General features: G+C 49.4%; 1 protein-coding gene across 7 annotated transcripts in view; it reads right to left on the bottom strand.

Annotated features, from left to right (window-relative positions):
* Positions 1-23,415, bottom strand: part of WIZ (WIZ zinc finger) — a 151,894-nt gene that overhangs the window by 15,923 nt on the left and 112,556 nt on the right. For 3 of the 7 annotated variants that reach the window (XM_039513951.1, XM_039513948.1, XM_039513949.1), the window contains exon 6: positions 2,293-2,550. The exons of 3 other annotated variants lie outside the window; for them this stretch is intronic. In XM_039513951.1, coding sequence (XP_039369885.1) covers positions 2,293-2,550 — 258 coding nt within the window. Of the gene's footprint in view, positions 1-2,292; positions 2,551-14,349; positions 14,372-23,415 lie in introns of those variants that run through there. One more of the 7 variants, XM_039513953.1, reaches the window with a different exon arrangement.

Here is a 23,415-nt window from a genome sequence, read left to right as displayed (position 1 = left end):
GTGACAATAGACCACAGGGAAGAGAAAACACAACGGGATTGGTACATTGCTTCTGGGAGAGCATTAATTACAGACAGTTGGACTGTTTATGTTGTGTTTGTAATGTTTGTTTTATTTTCATTGAGAGCCAGCAGGATAGGGGAAGCACCCAGTGGCACAACTGAGATTACTGATAGCAAGCTGGATCAAAAAAGTTTTGAAGGGGTATTTGAATGGAAGGGTGCCTGGAACCATGGGTCAGAGGCACAGAGATCAGTGGAATCCCAAATTGGAGCAGACAGAAAATATTAAAGATGACACGAACAGACAGGGCAACAAGAAATCTCCAAAATAAAATGTGGGAAGTTTATAAAAATCACTTTTATTTTACCTACTTCTAGAAGCCATAAAACAAAACAAAAACTTAATGGTCGTTTAGAGAAAAACTGCACTGTAACACAAAAAGGAATTCGTAGCAACGTGTCCAGCTACAGGGGAGTAAGCCACTGCTCTTTAAAATGCCTTAAATATTAAATGTGTTGTTTGGAGTGTTGTAGCCCAGGATATCAGAGAGACATGGTGGGTGAGGTAATGTTTTTATTGGACCATTTTCTGTTGGTGAAAGAGACCAGCTTTTGAGCTTAAGAAACGTTCTGTGTGTGCTCAAAAGCTGGTCTCTTTCACCAACAAAAGTTGGTCCAATAAAAGTTATTCCCTTGTCTCTTAAATATTTTAAACAATAGTTAAAAAAATCAAACAGGAAGCTGTCAGTTTGGAAATGCAAGGTAGGGCTTTAGCTGCTTTATTATATAGCAGGAAAAGGCTAATTGTTTCAGTTATGCTAAGGTAAACTGCTGCATAGGCTTGGTTTTTATAGTTAGTTTTACAGATTAAAGTGACTCAAGCCTTTTCTTTTGGTTAAATTTAACTATAGAGCTGTCTCTGTAACTCTGAAAGTTTCTGAGGGTGACATCAATTTCCCCTGTTCTGTTTCATATCGTCAAACTGGGACTAGTCACTTTCTGCAGAAATATCTCAGCCTCATTCACTAGCTGGAGACACAACAGGACAAGAGTTTTTTAAAATGATTCAAAAACAGTGTCTTTTAACAGGCTCTTGTTGGTAAATATTCATGTTGCTCCCTGAGATTACTGCTTGGGCATCATGGTGATATATAAAATCCAACAACATGAAAGAATCATATAATATCAGGGTTGGAAAGGACCTCAGGAGGTCATCTAGTCCAACCTCCTGCTCAAAGCAGGACTAATCCCCAGACAGATTTTTGCCCCAAATGGCCCCCTCAAGGATTGAACTCACAACCCTGGGTTTAGCAGGACAACACAGCCTCCTAGAAGTGAAAGAAGAGGCGGAGATGGGAGCAATGAGCTTGGCCCATCAATGTGAAAGGGGGAGCGGAACTAGGTACAGCACCTGGGGAGTGAGCCCAGCATGTCAGTGTGGGGGGGGGGGAAGCAGGCCAGAGCCCCCAAGGTGAGGACAGGGAATGCACTGAGCCTGGTTTAATAGTGTGTGTGTGAGGGGGCGGCGGGGGTGTGCGATCCTGGTCTGTCAGTCCAGGGGGAGCAAGCCCAGTCTGTCACTGTGTGTGTATGTATGTATGTGTGTGTGTGTGTGAACTAGGCACAGCTAGGGTGAGTGAGCCTAGTCTGTCGGTGCAAATGGAGGGTGGGGTGGGGGGACAAAAGCAAGCCCAGGCTGTCAGTCTGGGAGAGGGGGAACACGCTGGGCAGAGCCCTGGGGATCACACTGAGCCCAGGCTGTCAGTGTAGGGGGTGATCTGGCAGAGCCCCCCGGGATGGGGGCAGGGGAGCGTGCCGAGCCTGGGCTGTCAGTGCGGGGAGGCGCTGGGCAGAGCCGAGGGGAGAGGTGGTGCGGGAGAGCGCGCTAAACCCGGGCTGTCTGTGCAGACTGGGGGTGCTACACAGAGCCCCAGGGGAGCGCGCTACACCCGGGCTGTCAGGGCAGGCGGGAGCGGGGGGATGCTATACGGAGCCCCGGGGGGCGGGGGAGTGTGCTAAGCCCAGGCTATCTGAGCAGAGGCCACCCCCGGCAGCAGGGGAACGCTTAGCACGGCCTGTCGGGCGGGGGGAGGACGGACTACAGCGAAGTGTGTCTCCTTCCCCAACGGGAGGGGCCGAGGAGCGAGCTCAGACACCCGCTGAGACCCAGACCCGAACCAGCCACCGCCCGGGGCGGGGGGGTCCGGCCTGCTCCATTCCGGCTCCCTCCCGTCTGGCTGCGGCCGCTCCCGCGCCCAGGCCCGGGGGTGGAGTGAGGGGGGGTCCTCACCGGTCTCGGGCACCGCCTCCGGCTCAGGCTCCACGTCCCGCTCCCGGGGCCCCGGCGGCGCCGCCGCTTTTGTCACTTTCAGCGGCGAGGAGGTGGAGGCCGCCATCTTGGGTCCGGCACATGCAGGGCGGCCACAAGGCGGGACAGCCGAGCGCCGAGTCAGGGGCCACTCCAAGCCAGGCGGGGCAGCCGAGCGCCGAGCCAGCCCAGGCGGCCGCCGCCGAACCAGAACCCACAAAGCCAGATAGGAACAGTCACCTGCAGAGCAATCGATACTCAGCCCTCTAGGCGGGAGCCGCACACACTTGCCACGCACGTAGGCAGGAGCAGAGGAGAGCCGAGCTCGCGTAGGGCCTACAGGCCCAGGCGGAGACCCAGACTGTGGAGGCCGCAAGGGGGGTGGCAGGGGCCTCAAGGCCATGTCTGATTGGTGCTGCCTGGGGCAGTGTGAGGCAGGGTTGCCACCCCAAGTGACCCCTTGCCTTCTGTCAGCAGAGCAGTACCCCAGCCTTCGGCCAACAGGCACTTGGACATCTCTCCTACAAGGGGCAGTGTCTCTGAGCCTAGGCTACAGGTTCCCCCATCTTCACCTCCCCAGTTACTGAAATCCTAGTGCTCCCTCCTGCCCCTAGTTCCTCACACCCTCTCAACTTTTCCCTGCCCGTGCCTGTCCCTTTCCCCTGAAGCAGGTTCTGAATGTAGGCAGACTGTCCTGCTCAGATTGTTGCAAAGCCTGGCAGCAGGAGGTTGATAGCTGGTTAATCTTCCCCTGTTTGTGCCTGTATTGTCAAGAAAGGCTCAAGAAGGGAAAGGACAGACCCCCTCACAGCAGCCCCAGGGGACAGGCCATCAGAAATTATTTAAAATCCCATGCCAGTCTGCTAACCTAGCACAGCAGGGATAGCCAGCACAACCCCTACTTACTACAGCTCCCAGGAAGCACTGCAGCATTAATTGCTCCATGACATGTCAAGTGGCGGCTCATTTTGGACATGCATAAAATACAAGGAAAATAAAGTGCCCCACCCTGCAATGCCCCCTTATTAAGAGACAGAATGGCCTGAACATAAGGGGTGCTTTGCTGGATTTTGAACCACAAGGCAGCTTAAGAGCCTTAACTCCAAATCACTCATTAACTTGTGCAATGTAAAGAGAAAATGATTTGCCTTCACCAGGAGAAGAAATACATGTGATTGTGACATAATTCTTAAAGAGGAAGTTACTCACCTTGTGCAGTAACAATGGTTCTTCAAGCTGTCTCTCCCTATGGGTGCTCCACTGTAGCTGCGCTTGCATCCCTGTGCTGCTGCTCAGAGAACTTTTATAGCAGTATCCCTTTGGCCCACACTTGTGCTGTCCGCAGCTAACCAGTGCTGTGCAGGCAAACCCGCCTCAGTTTCTTCTCTACTAGAGTCCTTGACAAGAACTCCAAAGCAGAGGGGAGGAGGGAGGGTCATGGAGCACCCATACAGATATACATCTCAAAGAATCATCGTTACTGCACCAGGTGAGTAACTTCCTCTTCTTCAAGTAGCGTCCCTATGGGTGCTCCACTGTAGTTGACTCCTGAGCAGTATCCCTAATGGGTGGCTGAGGCTTTGGAGTTGAGTCAATTATGGATGACAATACTGCAGAACTGAAGCAGTCCTCAGTAATCACATAGTGTTCTGTGAAGATATGTGCAGATGCCCAGGTTGCTGCTCTGCAGATTTCTGAGATAAGGACATTCTTGAGGAAGGTGACAGAGGAGGAAACTGACTTAGTGGAGTGTGAGCAGATTCTGGATGGAGGTATGGTGTTGTGACCTGATCACTGTGTTTGACACAGTTTGAGACCCATTTGGAGAGTATCTGGGACGATATTGCTGTGCCTTTAGACCTTTCTGCAGTGGAGAGGAAAAGTTTAGGAGATTTCCTAAAGGCCTTTGTTCTGTCCAGGTAAAAGGCCAGGGCTCTTCTAATGTCTAGTGTGTGCAGAGTAATCTCCCTGTTATCACAGTGAGGCTTAGGGTAAAAGGTCTGGAAGTAAATCAGCTGGTTTATGTGAAAAGACAAGGTCACCTTGGGGATGAACTTTGGGTGTGGTTTGAGAGTAACCTTATCACCAAAAAATAATGTATTAAGGGGATGTGCCATAAATGCTGCTATCTCCCTTATTCTCCTTGTCAAGGTGATTGCCACCAAGAATGCTGTCTTAATAGACAGGTTTTTGACCTAACAAGGGGCCATGAGTTCAAAGGATGGCTTACTCAGGCTTTTCAGTATTAAGTTTAGATTCTATGTTGGGGTGGGATGTCTGGGTTGGGGAAAGGTTTACCTTGAGGAATCATTTTGTAGTTGGGTGTGAGCACTGAGTATCCCTCTATATTTGTTGATGGAAGGCTGCTATGGCCACTAGGTGAAATCTGAGTTAGCTAAGAGAAAGTCCTGATTTCTTGAGAGTCAGTATATAATCTAGGACCATTGGAAGAGTAGAAGAAGACAGGGAAATTTATCTTGAATTACACCAAGTCTGAAACCTGGTCCACTTTTGCAGGAAAGTACGACAGGTAGCTGATTTCCTACTGTGTAGTAACACTTCCTGTACCTCCTCAGAGCAGAATCTTTCTATGTGCTGGAACCATGAAGGACCCAGCCTCGAGTCAGAGTGTCCGTAGGTTGGGGTGGAGAGTGTGTCCCTCGTTCCACAAGAGGAGGCATGGAGTGGGTTGAAGGGAGATAGCTGTCACAAGTGGCAATGTGTCCACCTAAGGGTACCATGTCTGTCTCAGGCAGGAGGGAGCAATCAATAAGACATTTGCTCTCTTTTTTTATTTGTAAACAGGTCTTTTGATAATAGAGGGAACCAGAGAAAGGTGTATACAAGGTCCTTGACCCATAGAAAGAGAGCATCCCCTAAGGAATGCTGCCCGAGGCCTGTTCTGGAGCAGTAGCATGGACATTTCTTGGTCAGGTAAGTGGCTAACAGGTCTATAGTTGCTTTCCATCAGTGTCAGAATATGTCATGTAGTACTGTTGAGTTCATCTCACATTTGTGGTTGTGTGGGAACTTATGGCTGCAACTGTCCGCTCTCGTGTTCAGTACTCCTGGAAGGCATGCTGCTGCTATTGTGACACTGTGGGAAATGCACCAGTTCCATAGCTTTAGTGCTTCTGTGCAAAGGGAGGGCAATCTGGCACCTCCCCGACAATTTATGTAGTACATACATGCTATATTGTTTGTCAAGACTCTTGATTATCAGAAAGAAGTGGGGGCAGGTATTCCTGACTGCTCTGAGTTCAAGGAGGTTGATGTGAAGAGATATGTCTGTGGATGACCACTTACCTTGTGTCGTAGGATTGCTGAGATGTGCGCCCTACCCCATGCGGGATGCAGCGGTAGTGAGAAGTAGTGATAGGGAAGGTTGTGAGAAGGAGATCCCCGTGCAGACATTTTCTGGGTCTTTCCACTAGTCCAGGAAATGTTTAACTTTAGTGGGCAGTGACAGAGGTTTGTCTAGTCTGTCACTGTTTGTCCTGTAGACCGAGCTGAACCATGTTTGGACATGTGAAGTCTGGCATGAGATATTACAGACATGCCTGCAGCCGTATGCCCAAGGAGTTGGAGGTAGTGTCTAGCTGATATTTGAGAGCTGGTTTGTACTGCCTGGACAAGCTTTGGAACTAGTGCTCTGGTAGGCGTGCCCTCACCTGTAATGAGTCTAGATCAGCTCCTATGAACTCTAGGAGCTCTACGGGGGTGTCCAACAGAGGGATAGGAAGATGGGTTTTGGAATGGATATGAGCAACATATTGCAACTAGGATACTCACCACATAAAAAATGGTTACTAACCTTCTGTAATCATTGTTCAAGATGTGTTGCCTATGTCCATTCCAATGTAGGTGTGTGCTCGTTCTAGGCACCGCTGCTGGAAAATTTCCCCCGCAGTGGTATCTGTCGGATCAGCTCTAGTGCTCCCTGGAGTCATGTTCTCATAGCGCTGGTATTAAGGGCACTCACTACCCCCCAGTTCTTTCTTGTTGGCTAACTCCAACAGAGGGATAGGAGGATGGGTTTTGGAATGGATATGAGCAACACATATTGAACAGTTACGGAAGGGTTGGTAACAGTTTTTTCTTCTTCAAGCACTTGCTCATGTCCATTCCAATATATGTGACTCCCAAGCAGGTGTAGGAGATGGGTTCGGAGTTCACTGAAAAGCAGCCTATAGCACCTCTCTGTCAAATCCAACATCATCTCTGGCCTGCTGACTGATGGCATAGTGAGATGCAAAAAAGTGTGGACTAAAGACCACTTTGCTGCTCTACAGATGTCCTGGATAGGGACCTATACCATGAATGCAGCTGAAGATGCCTGTGCCCTAGTGAGATGTGCCGTCAGGGCCAGAACAAGGACCTTTGCCAGGTCATAACGTGTGAATACAAGAGGTTATCCAGGGTGAAATTCTCTGGGCTGAGACTGGAGAGCCTTTCATCCTATCTGCAATTGCCACAAACAGTTGAATAGTTTTCCGAAATTATTTAGTCCTTTCTATGTAGAAAGCCAGTGCACGTCTGACATCTAGTGAGTGAAGTCTCTGCTCCTGGCTCTTGGTATGTGGTTTCAGATAGAAGACCAGAAGGAACATTTCCTGGTTACTATGGAATTGTGAAACTACCCTCGGGAGGAAGCATGGATAAGGACACAGCTGGACCTTGTCCTTGAAGAATACAGTGTATGAAGGTTCTGAGGTGAGGGCCCTAATCTCCAAGAGCCTCCTAGCTGAAGTAATGGACCCCCAGAACGCCACCTTCTAGGACAAGTAGGGAAGAGAACACGTTGCCAAGGGATCGAATGGAGGACCCATAAACCTTGACACCACCAGGTTAAATGGAACTGGTCATTGTAGCTGGGGGTACAGTCTGTCCAGCCCCTTCAGAAAACAACTACAAATCGAGTTTGCAAAGACAGACTGGCCATTCACTCATGGTGAAATGCTGAAATAGCAGCTAGGTGGACTCTAATTGATGACACTATAGCCCTTGCTGCTTCAGAATGAATGCTACTGATGACCACGTGGGTGAGACACCTTTCCGTGTTGACCAGATGGAGAACCTTTTCCACTTTGCCAGATATGTAGGTCTAGTGAATGGCTTTCTGCTCCCTAGAAGAACTTCTCAAACCAGACTGGAGCATGCTAGCTCTGAGGGGTTCAGTCATGGAGCTTCCAGGCCATGAGATTAAGCGACTTGAGATTCGGGTGACACAGGCAGCTGTGGTCCTGGGAAATCAAATCTGGAACCTGAGGTAGCCAAATTGGCGTTTCCACTGACAGGTTCATGAGCATAGTGAACCAGTGCTGTGATGGCCAGGCTGGGGTTATCAAGATGACTTGCGCTCTGTCCCATCTGATCCTTAGCAAAACCTCACGTATGAGAGGAGTGGGTGGAAATGCATAGAACAGATGACCTGTCCAGGCAAGAGGAAGGCGTTTGTCAGATATCCTAGTCTGTGGCCCGGAAGGGAGCAGAATTCGAGACACTTCTTGTTGTGCTTGGTTGCAAATAGATCTATTTGGGGAGCTCCCTACTTCCACAAGATGACTTGTAGGACCTCTGGATGAATGGACCCATTCATAATGGTTGGAGAAGACCCTACTGAGGTGCTCTGCTAGCTCGCTCTGAGAACCCAGCAGGTAGGAGGCCTTGAGGTGAATCAAGTGGGCTATGCAATTTCCCATAAATGAAGTGCCTCCTGGCACAGGTGAGAGGAGTGCATTACACCCTGCCTGTTGATATGGTTCATGGCTGTTGTGTTGTCTGTGAGGACTGACATGCACCTGCCCTACAGGCCAGGGGAACTGCCCTGAGCTCTCTGACACTGATGTGTAACAAAAGTTCTTCCAGAGAACAGAGGCCCTGAGTTTTGAGGGACCCCAAGTGAGCTCCCCATCCCATTGCGGATGCATCTGAGATGAGGGACACTGATGGTTTGGTCTTGAGAAAGGGACTCCTGCGCAAACTGCTAGCTGGTGCAACCACTATAAGCCTTTTTAATGCTTGGAAGTGTGCATCTAGGAGAGAACCCCTGGCCTCTGTCCAGAATTGCCCCAGAGGGTAGAATTCATCGGACCAGGAAGAAGGTGGATTTCTGCGCATTTATGAGCAGACTCAAATCCTGGAAGATTGACTGAATTAGACTCACGTCTGCCTCTATCTGATGTCTGGACCGACCTTTTACCAGCCAGTTGCCGAGATAGACCTGGACCCCCTGCTTCTTGAGAGAAAGGCCGCAACTACTGCCAAGCATTTTGTGAACATGTGAGGGAACACTGAGAGACCGAACAGGAGCACCATAAATTGGTAGTGCATCTGGTTGACAACAAATCTGAAAAATCTTCTGTGTTTCTGAAAGATGGCAATGTGGAAATAAGCATCCTTTAAGTCGAGGGTGGCATACCAGTCCCCCGGATCCAAGGATGGAATGATGGAGGCCAAGGAAAGCATGCAGAACTTCAGCTTCTTCGTGAATTTGTTGAAGTTTTGCAGATCCAGAATCGGTCTGAGACCACTGTTGGCTTTCTAGATTAGGAAATAGCAGGAATAGAACCCTCGGCCCCTTCGCTCTGGTGGAACCTCCTCCACTGCGCCTACCCTTAGGAGAGACTGCACCTCCTGGGCTAGAAACTGCTCATGAGAAAGGTCCCTGAAGAGGGATGGGGAGGGGTACAACAAAACTGAAGGGTGTATCCCAGTGCTATCGTGCATAGCACCCATTGATCTGAGGTGTTACAGGCCCACACCCGATAGAAGTGGGAAAACCGGTTTACAAAAATTGGGGAACCTGGATCCATGCACTGTCCTGGCATGTCATCTCCGAGCGTACCATCAATATTCCTGCTTTAACCCTGCCAAGGGTCTGGGGGTTGCAGATGCAGATGAAGACTCTGTCGGAGGTCTCATCCTGTAGCCCCTGCTCCTTCTCCTACTATAGTCTTGTCAAACAGGTGGGGGAAGAAGCAAACCACCAGCTGTGGCCTATAATGCTTCCTCACTGGGGCTGGAGTGTGAAGGCCCAAGGATTTAAGTGTAGCTCGAGTCCTTCAAGCTGTGTAGTTTAGAACCCGTCTGCTCAGAAAAGAGCGATGTACCCTCAAAGGGGAGGTCCTGCAGAGTTTATTGGACCTCATGTGGCAAGCCCGAGGATTGAAGCCACGAGCTCCTGCACATAGTGACTGCTGAAGCCATAGAGCAGGCTGACGAGTCCAATGCAAAGAGAGCTGCAAACTCTCGTCTTGCTTCCTGAGGTAGCAACTCCTTAAACTTTTTCATAGAGTTCCAGGATTTGAAATCGTATCTGCTCAGGAGTCCCTGATGGTTGGCAATCCTGAGCTGGTGACCCCCTGTTGAATAGACCTTCCTGGCCTTAGGTGTTGGTCCCTGTTGGCCCTGCCTTTCCCGCTCAGCTGACACCTCCAATGAACTTGGTGGTGTGTTTATGTACAGGAACTCAAACCCTTTTGCCAGGACAAAATATTTCCTCTCAGTCCTTTTTGCCGTTGGCTGAAGGGATGCCAGGGTCTGCCACAATACCTTGATAGGGTCCATGATGGCATCATTCAGGGCCAGCGCCACTCTCATGGGGCTCGTTGCTGGCAATATGTCCACAAGAGATGGGAGGATTCCCTAATTTCCTCCACTTGGATCCCCAGGTTTTGAGCTACCCTCCTTAGGAGCTCTTGATGTGCCTTATAATCCCCCTGTGGGGGCACAACATCAGTTCCTATGACTGCTTCATCTGGGAAAGAGAAGGAGGATGCTTGGACTGGCACTGAGCCCTGCTCTTTGCCTTTGGCACCCACCAGGTCCCACGGTGCAGTTTCCTGATACACGACAGTGGCCTCGGTACCAGGGTTTGGATCACGTTCTGGTGGTGGAGGTGATCCGGGCTCTGAACCCACCAAATATGACCTCCTGGAATGGGACCCGGGTTGCGCTGGGAATGCCCAGGGCTTCCAGAAAGGCCATTGCATGGGGAACTGCCACTGCCCTGGTGGCCACACCGCTGGTCAGACCCCTTGACTTGGGTCCATAGCCGGATAGTGTCTAGACTTATGATGTCGGCTTCTTCATGGGACGTAAGACCCCACCTCCGAGTCCATCTCTGAGGATCCCTCTGGATACCAGTGTAGACTGGTGCCAGGAGGGGGAGGGGACTGGGACTGTACCATCATGGCTTGTTTCCCCTTTGAAACTATCTGTGGCCTCGAGCTTGCAGTGGTCTGTCCTTCGGTGCCTCCCTTGAAAGTTCCCATAAGGCTGGAGATGACAGTACCAGTAGCACCAGTAAGTCTCTCACTGCCATGAAGGCCTCCAGTGTCAATGGCACGTGTAGGATTGTGGGGCTCTGGTGCCTCTCTCGCAGTGGTGAGTCTATCAGTGCAGGACTTAATGGCTCCCTTTCTGGGACTGGAGTCAATGGCACGGCATGGAATGCCAGTGCCACAGGGTGGCCCTAGCCAGGTTGCACTCTGGTTGTATCTCCATGTCTTGCCAATCTGTGTTGGTGATTGGCCTTGTTTCTTCCTAGGCACCGACAATGGTGAACCATGCCTAGTGTCTCACGTCAGCGCATCTCTCTTCGTCCCTGGAGATGCAATCAGAGTGTCTCTCCTTGGTGCTGGAGATGGGGAATAGCACTGAGTGTCTTGAAGTAAGGCCAGGGCACTCCTCACTGAGGTAGTCAGGCACGGGTCCAAGTGTGCTGGCTCTGATGGAGGTCGGAGCGCTGCCTCCATGAGGGCAGAGCAAAGTCTAGCTTCCTAATCCTTAAATTCCTTACAAATCTTGCACCACTCTCACACGTGAGCTTCCCCCAGGCACATAAGGCAGCTGGAGTGGGGGTCACTCACAGATATAGGCTTGTGACAGGAATCACAAGGCTTAAAGCCTGGAGATTGAGGCATGTCCCAATGCCGGGGGGAAAGGGAGGTTAATCCCAGTTAGCGAACCCCACTAAGTAACTAACAACTAATAACTGAAACTTACTTCTAAACTGCAATAAACTATATAGAAACAAGAGTAGAGAGAGATTCCACTAGGGAATACTTGCAGAACCAAGGATGAAAAGCAGTTCCAGTAACCGTAATGAGCGGTAAGAAAGAACTGTGGTGTGTGTGTGTGTGGGGGGGGGGGGGGGGGGTGATGGGTTGGCAGGGACCTTTATATCAGCGCTATGAGAGCACAACTCCAGGGGGCATCAGAACCGACCTGATGGATACCACTGAGTGAAAAACACTTTCCAGTGGCGGCAGTGCTTGGGGTAAGCACACCCCTATATTGGAATGGACATGAGCAAGCACAAAGAAGAGCCACAGCTGTAGAGATGAACCAAGCTGCTGTGTTGGCTGCATCAAATGCTGATTGAAGTGCTGTCTTGGCCACCAATTGTCCTTCATTAGCAATGGCACAAAACTGTTTGCAGTGTGACTCCGGGAGCTGATCAATAAATGCGTTCAGCTTGGCCTAATTGATGTAGTTGTATTTTGCTGTCAGAGCTTGATAGTTTGAAATTCTGAATTATAGTGTGGTGGATTAATAGGCCTTTCTCCCAAGTAGGCTGAGGTGCTTCGAATCCCTATCAAAGGGGGTGAATTTCACCTGGTGTTGGCAACCCCGGGAGTTTACTGCATCCACAACAATTGAATTGGGGGGAAAATGGGAAAAAATAAATATTTCTTATTGGCCCCTTTGCCATATCTGACTGATGCCGGGTTTGCCATACAAGCTTGGCTGGGTCCAGAAGGGTCTCATTGATGGGGAGGGGTATTCTGCAGGAAGAGGAGGAGTGCAAAAATGTCCATGAGTTTATGATGGGTGTCTTTCACCTCAAGAGATATCTGCACTGTGTTTGCAAACTGTGTTGCTAGATCTTGAAATAGCCAGAAGTTGTTGGCTAGGGATGGCGGAGGGGGCATCACTGCCTCAGCTGGAGAGGAGAAAGATGTTAGTCTGTGGTGTGACCTCCTCCTCAAATCCGACCTCCTGTTCCTCCGTGATCTCTTCTGGAGATTCAGTGGCTCTGCATACCATGGCTGAGGGAGAGCACCCCAAAGGCTCATGTGGGCCATGCTAGATGTTTGGGAGGCATGGAGCCTGTATGCCACCCAGGGATCCCAGTAGGTCCACTGGGGTGGTGGAAGGGGTCCCAGTGGTTGAGCCCATGGTTGGCCATACTATGGTGGTTGAGGAGCAGACGAAGGGTATGACTGAGGGGGCCCCCAAGTTGATAATGGGCATTATAAGAATGTGGGAGGAATAATGGGAGACAACCTCCTCCTGTTTCTGTTCGCTATCAGATTCTCCACTGGAAAACAGAGGTGCATGACACACTACTGATGGAGAGTCCCATGTCCAAAGTCAACTCTGTACTGGAGCCCAGTAGCAAGCAGCAAGGGAGACTCTGGTATCTCAGATATTGTGAGGTCCTTAGAGTGTCTGAATTCTTGTGGTGCTGTCCTACTCGGTGCCCACAGCACTGAAGGGATTGGTGATCTGGGCTGTACTGAGTGCTCAGAAGTTGGCTGGCTTGCTGTTGACCATGCTGATGATAATGCTCATACTGGCAGCTTCTGCTTGGTGGTGGTGTGGTCTCTGTCCTTGCCTTTGTATGTCGGTACTGTTGCTTCAGTGCCTATGCCCATCAGGTCCTTAGGCACGTTGAGGGTACCTGTCACTTCAGACCCTCATGACCTATGAATACCATGTCTGGAGTGTCTCAGTGCCGATGGTACCAATAATACCGAATGTGCCTATGATTTTTTCTGGCTCTCTCACATCTCACTCTGGGGACTTGCGGCTGTTTTCTTTGATCCATAGTCCTTAGATGTCAAGGGCTGTCGGGAAGCATTGCGCCATCTGGGTGACTCCTGGTGTGGGTCCAGGGATGGCTGAAGGGCTGCCTCGATGAGGAGTTTTAGTCTCAGTTCTCGGTCCTTCTGAGATCTGGACCTGAGCTGTTGGCAGAGACCATACTTTTGGGAAATGTGGCTTTCTTCAAGGCAACAGATGCAGTGGGAATGTTTGTCTGCTACAGGGATGTCCTCCTTGCATGAGAGGCACCTCTTAAAGCTCGGTGAACTGGATGGACCCCAAAAGGGGAAAATACGTTTTTGTTTTTAAAAGAGAAAACTAAAGAAAACTCTAAAACTAAGAAAGGGATTAACTATTCAAATTCTGAGAGAGAGAGAGAGAGAGAGAGAAAAGCTCTTTCTTTTGCTAAAGGCTGTTGAGAAGGAACTGAGGGGGGGTTTGCCTGCGCAGCGCTGGTTAGCCTTGTGGCAGAGTGGGGGTGGGGGGAGGGGCGGGAACAGCACATGTGCAGGCTGAATAGAAACTGCTTCCAAAAGTTCTCTGATCAGCAGCACAGGGACACAAGCGCACTTAGAGTGGAGCACCCATAGGGACAGTACTCTAAGAAGAAGAGACTGTTGAGCATTTCATTCCAAAAGGAATACAATACACTAGTATGTGCTTTTCCCAAAGGATGCGGAAACCCAGAGAAAGCAAGAAAGCCTTTATAAAAACAGGCCTGTGTGAATGCACAGAGCACTGCGACCTTGTTGTCAGCAAGGAACAGCACACAAGAGATTGTTGAGATGTTGGGATTTTAAACAAGGCACTTTCACTGGTCAAGAGAAACTACACTGACAGAAATACAGGCCCACTCAGTGGCACCACCTCTCATGGATGTCCCCGGGCTGATGGTTTGTCAGCAGGTCTTCAGTGATGCAGCCCTTCGGCCAAATCATACACACTGTCCCTCTTTTGGGGTATACAGTGTCTAGTTCTTTCTCACAGCCTTGGTATGGGGCTGTAGCACCAAGGCTTCGTCCCCAGAGACACTGCCTTCTTTAACAACCCAACAGGGGCTCATCTCAGTACTCTCAATTGGTGTTCTTTCAGCAGCCCTCCCTGGGCTCAGTCTTAAGCCAGACTAGCAGGGCCCATCACGGTACTCTTGCCTAACCTGGCTAGGTTCTGGGCTCAGTCCACTGCACTCAGACTGCCTGCACTAACCTGTTCATGGTCCTGCTGCTCTTCCAGCCAGCCAGGCACCCAGTTTTCAGCAGCCTTCCCTGGGCTCAGTCCTGCATGCAGTAGCTGTCCATGGTCCTCCCTCTTTGAGTTCCAGGCAGCAACTGCCTGCTCTGCCCCTGCTACTTCCTTTTATATGGTCCTTCTGACCCATCATTGGTTGCTACACCAGCCCCTCTGATTGGCTGCTCCCCTGTAGCCACTCTATGCTGCCTGGAGGACTTCTCTGCTCTTTTCTGGGGCGGGGTGAGGAAGGGCCACGAGGCCTTCAGCAGGGGACCTCCAGGGCTAGTCCAGCCAATCACACGAATCATATGTATTTCTTGTGCAGCGGGTATATAGATACATGGAAGTAGGTGTTTTGTAGATTGAGGGCCGAAACAAATCCCATTCCTCCAGTAAAGGAATTATAGTTGCTAGAGTCACCATTCTGCTTTTGAGGCTTTACAAACTTGTTCAACAGTCTTAAATCTCAGATCAGCCTCCACCCTCCATCCTTCTTTGGCACCAGGAACTATTCTGAGTAGCACCCCTTGTCCCCGTGAAAGGAAGGGACTGGTTCTATAGCTCCTAATTACAGGAGAGTTTCTCTCACTCTTGCTTCAGTAGAAGCTTGTGAGAGGGTTCCCTAGAGAGGGACATGAAAGGTGGGATGGAAAGGAGGGAGTGACATAAAATGAATAGTATAGCCCGTTGTTATGACCTCCAAGACCCATTGGTCTGTGGTAACCTTCTCCCAAGCCTGGGGGAAATGGACAAGGCAGTCCTCAGAAGGGGGAAGGGGGAGGTGGGCTAAAGGGCCCCACTGTAAATCCAGAGGAGTGGGAGACTTTGAACCTTTGGCCAACCCATCAAGACTACTGTTTATTTGACACCTGGGTGGTTGTGGAGGGTTCTTGGGCAACCCTCTTCCTCTAAACTTCTCTCTCTTTCTGGGAGGGGTTCCATTGGTCTATGATATCCCAAGAATTGAGCAAGGTGTGACCTCTGGACCGTCTGTATAAAATGTTCCTTGTTCATAGGTGTGTAAATGCCCAGGGAACGTAGGATAGTCCTGGAGTCCTTCAGCGTGTGAAGGGAATTGTTCAAGGTCTCTGAGAAAAGCTTATGACCAAAGGGGAGGTCCTCTACTGTGTTCTGAACTTCTCTCGGAAACCCCCAAAGTTGGAACCATGATGCCGTGTGTCTAACTACCACGGTGAAGATGGATCTGGCAGCAGGGTCCACAGCATCTAGGGACACTAGGAGAACTGTACAGGCAAATAGCTGATTTGCTGCGACTATGGAATTGAATTGCTCCCTGCAGTCACACGGCAGCTGTTCAATACAAGTCATGGGCTTGTTGTAATTAGTAAAGTTGCATTTGGCCATGACCACCTGACAGTTTGTGATCTGGAACTGGAGGGTTGCAGACGAGTATGACTTTTGTCCAGAGAGATCCGGTCGCTTTTGGTCCTTGTCATAGGGGATAGATCTTGAAAAGTTCTGCTTATTGCTGCATCCACCATTAAGGAGTTAAGTGGGGGATGGGAAAATAAAAAGTTAGACTCCTTAAGGGGCTCATAATATTTCTTATTTCCCATTTCTGCATGTTGGTGGAATAGTGGCAGGTGTTGGCCACACTATCTTAGCTGGGTCCAGGAGATCCTCAATAATAGGTAGCGTCACTGTGAACTGCAAGAGATCCAGCTTGTGTTGTGAATCCTTGACCTCCTCCAGAGGGATTTGCAGAGTGTCCGCTACCCTTCTAATGAGGTCCTGAAACTGCCTGAAGTTGCTGGCGGCACAACCACCTCATCCAGAGACAATAATGAGATGGGAGTCTCGAGTGGTTTCTTTATCTAGTCTAACCTCCTGCTCCTCAAATGGTGGATGGGGATGGGGAGGATGTGAAACCCGGGTCCCCTGAGGGATGGTACTGGGTCCCAATATGGCTATTGCAGGAGTCCATAATGAAGCAGGAGTGGCATGCAATGCTGTTTCCACCATACTTAGTGATCTGCATGGTCCTCCCTGTGACTGGTCAAAAGCAGATTCCCAAAGGGGAATGTAGGCGAACTCCTCCCTGAAATCAAGGAGACCAATTATGAGTCTTCTTTTCTCCACATCCTCCTATGGTGAAGCAGCTATTGAAGATGGAGGAGAATCCTGTGCCACAGGATGGCTGCGTGGAGACTGATGGCTCAGTATCAAGAGATGTTTGGTACCAGTCAGCAACGGGGACTGGTTCATCTGACACAGAGAGGTCCCTCGAGTATTGGAATTCCTGTGGTACCAGAAAGGACCCTGGTGTCAATGCTGTAGCCTAGGTCACCATAGCTGAAGCTGATGGTATTGACTATGATGAGTGTACTGCTGGCATTGTAGATGTCTGGCGCTGTGTCTTGATCAGTACTGAGGATACTGCTTGCACAGGCACCCACATCTGAACTGCTTGCATTGGTACTGATAGCTGGGTTAAGGTACACAATGGCACCAAGAGCTGAGTGGGATGCCTTGGTGCTGATGGCAAGACTGAACTCAATGGTACCCTGTGCTTACTTTCCTTACCGGTGGAGGGTAGCAGTGCCCTATTGCAGTGGTTCGCAAACTTATTTGATCGCACCCCTCTTCTTTGTGTCTGTAGTAGTTTACACCCCCTCCCCCGGTGCCTGGCCAGCAGCCACCTCTCTCTGGCTGTCCAGCTCTGAAGTCAGAGCGGAGAGCACCCAGCTCTGAAGGAAGTGCCACTGTCAGCAGCAGTGCATAAGGATGGCAATACCATACCATGCCTCCCTTACTTCTCCGCTGCTGATGGTGGTGATAGCTGCCTTCAGAGCTGGGCACCCAGCCAGCATCTGCTGCTCTCTGGCCACTCAGCTCTGAATGTGCACAGTAAGTTTTTTTCCCCCCTAAAGCTTCTCATGCCTCCCCAGAATACATTCCATGCCCCGCGATTTGAGAACCTCTGCTCTATTGGAGCTGTGCTTCTTGTGCTTGGAGCTCAGGGGTTCACAGGCCTGCCAGGACTGGGGAAAGAGTCCTTGGCCTCAACAATATCCTTTGAGCTGGAGGACCTTGACGGGGACCTGGCCTTTTTTGGAGTTGGCTCCTTAGAGTGAGAGAGTGCATTCTTCTTTCTGAGACTCTTCCCAGTGGGCTCCAAAGACTTCCTTTCCTTAGGAGAAGCATGCCCCGAGGTTGAGGCAGCCAGGTCAGGAGACCCCTGCCCCATCCAATTACAGTAACTCCTCACTTAAGGTTTTAGTTATGTTCCTGAAAAATGCAACTAAGTGAAATGATGTTAAGTGAATCCAATTTCCCCATAAGAATTAATGTAAATTGGGGGAAGGGGGGTTAGGTTCTAGGGGCTTTTTTTCACCAGACAAAAAGCTATATATTACATAGATATACACACAGTATATGTTTTAAACAAACAATTTAATACTGTTCACAGCTCTGATGACTGTGAAGCTTGGTTGAGGTGGGGAAGTTAGAGGGTGGAAGAGAGAGGGATATTTCCCAGGGAATGTCTTGCTGCTAAATTATGAACTGAGCCCTCAAGGGTTAACACATTGTTGTTAATGTAGCCTCTCATACAAGGCAGCACGAACACAAGGGAGGAGAGGCAGCATAGCAGACAGACACACACACACACCTTGTGTGTGGGGGAGAGAGAGAGATGCACATTGCCCCTTTAAGTAAGCTGACCCACTCTTAAGTGCATTGTCTTTTTAAGTGGATCAGGAAGTTGAGACAGCAGTTGCTGCCCCAAGCCCTCTCTGTCTCTCTCCGTCCATGTCCCCTCTCTGCTCTATATGGAGAAGGGGTAAGCGGGGTGCAGGAACAAGGGGGAGGGGGACACCCTGACATTAACCCCCCCCCTTTCCCCTCTGCACAGCAAGCAGGAGTGTCTGGGAGCAGCTCCAAGGCAAAGGGCAGGAGCAGCACATGGCAGTGGGGGGGAGGGACAGCTGAACTGCCTTGATAGCCTGCTGGGCGGCTGCAGCACAGGGAACTTAAGGGAGCAGGAAGCCGATAGCGGGAGCTGATAGGGAGGCTGCCGGTCCACCCTGGTTAGAAGCCCCCACCAGCTAGCTGCAATGGGCTGCTCTTCCTGCAAGCAGTGGACAAAGCAGGCGGCTGCCAAACGATGTTAGAAGGGCGCATTGCACAACTTTAAATGAGCATGTTCCCTAATTCATCAGCACCGTAACAATGAAACAACGTTAACGAGGATGACTTTAAGTGAGGAGTTACTTTTTATAATTTGTTGAGGTCATTTGTTGAATTCTGTCCTCCACAGTGCCTGCAACCCCTCTCAGCTTCATGTCATCTGCAAATTTTATAAACACACTCTTCACTCTATTATTCAAGTCATTAAATCATTAACGAAAATATTGATTAGTACCAGACCCACAACTGACCTCTGTGGAACCCTGGTACTATTCAATATTTCCAGTGTTTACAAAGCCACAGCCATCTCAGTGGATATCAACAGCTATAGTCTCAGAGGGTGCTATTCCAGCTACACAGGAATGACTGGACACTCAGGACAAATTGCTCCAGATGGCTTTCAGGTATGTCCAAATAAATAAAAAATACATCTAGTGAACAGCACATAGGTTCGCAAGACATCTGGAGGATCCTGATTTCAGACTTATGACTGACCAAGAGCCACTCATAACATTAAGAAATGGCAAAGTCTTGGAGAAGGTATCGCTTAGATGCCAGAGACTACTTACATATTTGAGATATACATCAGAACAGGCACCAGCAAAGTCCCTAGTGGTGGCCAATATCTTACAAGCCCCTAGAAGCCTGGAATGCTACAGAAGCGCACATTGGGGTCAGTCTGAATGGCCTGCCAGCCTCAGCCCAGAAATTGGAACTGATTAATGAAGCCACTAGTGCTATTCCACGGTTATAAACTATATTCAAGTTTACAAGACATGGCTGACCCCGTTATTTATCAGGGTCCCACATCCAACTGTGATGTCTATGCAATGAGAAAGGAACTCTCTGAACCTGAAGCATGACCTGTGGCAGTCATACTGTTGTCCCATTATCCCCCCAGGAAAACACTGGGCACAGGCGTCAGCTTCCTCCAGGCCCTGGGGGTGCTCAACCCCCTGCTTCTCCCTAGGTCCTGCCCCCACCCCTTCTCTGAAGCCCTCCACCTCACCTCTTCCTGTCCCACTCCTGCCCTGCCTCTTCCTGTCCAGTTCCACCCCCTCCCCCGAGTGCACCCTGTCCCGACTCCTCCTCCTAAACCCAATGCCTCCTGCATGCCACGGAACAACTGATTGTGGCGGACAAGAGGTGCTGGGAGGAAGATGCGGGTGCTGGCTGCCCTAAGCACCCACAGAATCAGTGCCTATGACACTGGGAAGGATATGTGAGTTATCACAAAGTGCTGGTTGTGAGCTGAATGTATACACTGGCTCAGGATAGGGCAGGGTCTAAAACCCAAGGTGGCGTCCTAGGATTTTTTCCAAAATGCCACACACACAACTCATGCAACCTCACATAGCAGAGCATTACAGTATAGGCCCTGAAGGAGAACAAAATAGCGCTACCCCTGTGGTGAACAGAAGACAGCCAGTGACAATTTTTCTAGATTTGCAGAACTACTTCTCACTACACTCACAAGGTAAAACATCTCTCTCTCTCTCTCTCTCTCTCTCATTTTGGCATTCAGAAGAAACAGTCATTGACTGTGGAACACCCACTTCCCATCACAGAATGCTAAGCTTTTGGGATAAGCATATTGCTTTCAACCATCACCCCCAATCAGGGCCGGTGCAAGGAAGATTCGCGCCCTAGGCTAAACTTCCACCTTGCGCGCCCCCAGCCCCGCAGCAGCTCCCCGCCCCCCCCTCCGCCCTGAGGCACCCCCCCGTGGCAGCTCCCCGCCCCCTGGCCCGGGGAGCCCCACGGTACTGCCTCACCCTAGCTCACCTCTGCTCCGCGTCCTCTCCGAGCATGCTGTCCTGCTCTAATTCTCCTCCCAGGCTTGCAGCGCCAAACAGCTGATTGGCACCGCAAGCCTGGGAGGCGGGAGAAGCGAAGCAGCGACTGCGCGGTGAAACCCCTGGGCTGACGGCGGCGTGCTGACCCAGGGGAATCCCTGGGCTGACGGCGGCAGCTCAGACTCCCTCTCCCTCCCAGGGCAGCGGCCGCTCAAACACTTAAAAAACAAATTTGGAGGTGCCGCTTTTTGGCGCCCCCAAATCTTGGCGCCCTAGGCAACCGCCTAGTCTGCCTAAATGGTAGCACCAGCCCTGCCTCCCACAAGAGAATGGATTGGCAGAGAGATTTGCTGTAGAATTCACTTAGCAAAGACCTCCTATTAGCTCTGCTGAGCTCTAGGGCAACCCAAATCTTAATCACTGCAGTAAGCCCAGCTCAGTCAACAGATCAGAACAGCACTGCCAACCTTAGAGTTAACATCTTTGTCCTAAGTGGCCCTACTTAAAAGGATGTGAAACAGAGGGACACCAAATCTAAGAGATCTCAGGCTTTAATTTGTCTGAATACAGCGAGAAGCTCACCCACATTTAAGCCAGGAAACCCAGTCCTAACAAAATTAGGAGAGGAAAAATATTGGACACCAGCTAATGTAATTGGAAACAGCTGCATCCCAAGATCCTGTGTATCAGAGTGATCAAGTTATTTGATACAGGAGATGCACCAGTTATTTCCACTGGTTCCAAACTGAGCTGAATTGTGTGTGATCCAAATGGAAACTACACCCTTATTGCCAGGACACTGTCCTGCTAAGAAGAGTTCTAAACAAAAAGGAATCTACTCCAGTAATGCAAACCCTGTAGCATTCAAAAATCATGAGTCAAACCTCAAAACCGCCCTCAAAATTGGCTTAAAAATTATGAGATTATTGTAACAATATTATTGTTTTTGTCTGCTGCCTTTTGTAGATTTTAAGGCCAGAAGAGACCATGAGATTCATCTAGTCTGACTTCCAGATAACCTCATCAGTGATTCCTACATCAAGCCCATAACTTCTGGTTGAGCTACAGCAGATCTTTTAGAAAGCCCTCCCATTCTGAGATAGAGTCTGCAAATGATGGAGAATCCACCATGGTCCTAGATAAACTATTCCAATGGTTAATCACACTCACTGTTAATATATACCTTATTTGTAATCTGAAATTGTCTAGTTTCAGCATCCAACCATTAGAGCTCATTATGCATTTGTCTGCTAGATTAGAGTTGTCTGTTATTAAAAATCTTCTCCCTGTGTAAGTTTTTAAGAGACTGAAAGTCAACCCTTAACCTTCCCTTGGATAAATTAAATACATTCTATTTAAGGTACTTCTCTGGCTCCATTATCACAATATCCCAGCACATCACAATCTTTAATGTATTTATCCTCACAACATGCCAGGGAGACAGAGCAGGGCTGTTATCCCATTGTACAGAAGGGGGAACTGAGGCAAAGACTAAGTGACTCTCCCAAAAGTCACACAAGGAGTTGTGTGCCAGAGTAGGGAATTGAAGCCAGGCCTCCTGAATCCCAGTGTACCACTGTAACCCTTGACACCCTCCCTTCCTCTCAAAGAGCATAAATGTAATAGAAGACATGGGAAGCTACCTGCCCACAAGTTTTGAGAGCGCGCATTTCAGGTGTAAATTCACCCTAAAAGCATCCCAAAAATGCATCCTTACTGCTGGCCTCTTGGAAGGGACTTCCTTCTGCTAGCTCCTGGGGTACAAGAGCTGCCCTAATATTCCTCCCACATCCTCCCCTAGTATTCTCCTGTCATCTTCCCCATCCACCTAGCCTCTCTCCATCTCCCTGCTTCCCATTCACTAGACCCCCAGTCTACCTTCTCTGCTCCCTCCCCCCCGATTCCCCACCAGTTCCCAGTTTCATTTCTTAAATATAGAGTCCAGGTGGCAGCCATCTTCTGAGGTCAGCCAGTCTTCAGTCTCATTGAAAATAATGGGAGGAGGCAGCCATGTTGACTGGGGCAGCCTCACCTCCACCTAGAGTTACCACTCTTGAAATGCAAAAAAACCAGCACACCCCTCCCGCCCCACAAGGCAAGTCTACCACAACCCCAACCACAAGGCAACTCCGCAATCCCCACTTCAACAGTCACTTATAGTATCTAGAGAGAGAGAACACAGAGATAAGATTGATAACATTGCACACCTCCTCGCTCTCATGTGACTCAAACCCTCTCTCACACATACACCAAAAGGGCACTTGTATGTTGGTGGACAGACAGAAGCTATATTTTCAACAGTTCTGATCTGTTATTGCTTAAACTGTGGAAGTGGGAACACTGCAGTATCTTTAGCTGGACACAAGCTTTTAACATTAGATATCCCATTATTGTGATGATAATGCAAATCTTTAGACCCACATAAACAAACTTGGCAGCTTAAATTATTTTTCTGGCAACTAGCAAATCCATACAAAACCAGCCAAGCCGGTCAAATACCAGCCAGGAGGTAACCCTACCTCCTAGACCTGCAAAGGCTATATGTAAATGGCAACCAATTTGACAGCGAGGAGCCTGTAGCTTCGGTCCCATTGCAAGAAATGGTATGTTGGCTATTTTGAGCAAGGGCAAAAATTCATAAGATTCCTGCCAGATACCAGGAGATCCGGAGAAAGCTTTAAAAATGCACAATATTGCAAGAGCTGGCCACTGTTATACTTTTGAGACTCGATAACACAAGGGAATCAGTTCAGGGCTAGGAGATGAGGAAGCTGGTGACTCACCTGGCCTCTACAATTTGTTTATAAACATTAAATCTTTTAAAAGATGCTTTTATATAGGGTAAAAAAAGTGAGTGGCTATGAGGACATGTGCACTGTTTCTTTAAACAGATAGCAGTCAGCCAAGTAGGAAGGGTCCGGGGAAGGGTGAGATGTGGATGCTCTTGCATGGAGTGGGAGAGGGGTGGGTGTTTGTGGAAGAAGAATTATTTTCTAAACATTATAGAAAACTTTCTAACAAAAAATGTATTGGAATATATCAAGTGAGAGTAATAACTGGGAATTGTCTTACAATACTTTATTAGATGCCCTCAAAC

This window comes from Mauremys reevesii, linkage group 25, assembly GCF_016161935.1.
Source record: "Mauremys reevesii isolate NIE-2019 linkage group 25, ASM1616193v1, whole genome shotgun sequence".
Lineage (NCBI taxonomy): Eukaryota > Metazoa > Chordata > Testudines > Geoemydidae > Mauremys > Mauremys reevesii.
This window is presented reverse-complemented; position numbering and strand designations above follow the sequence as displayed.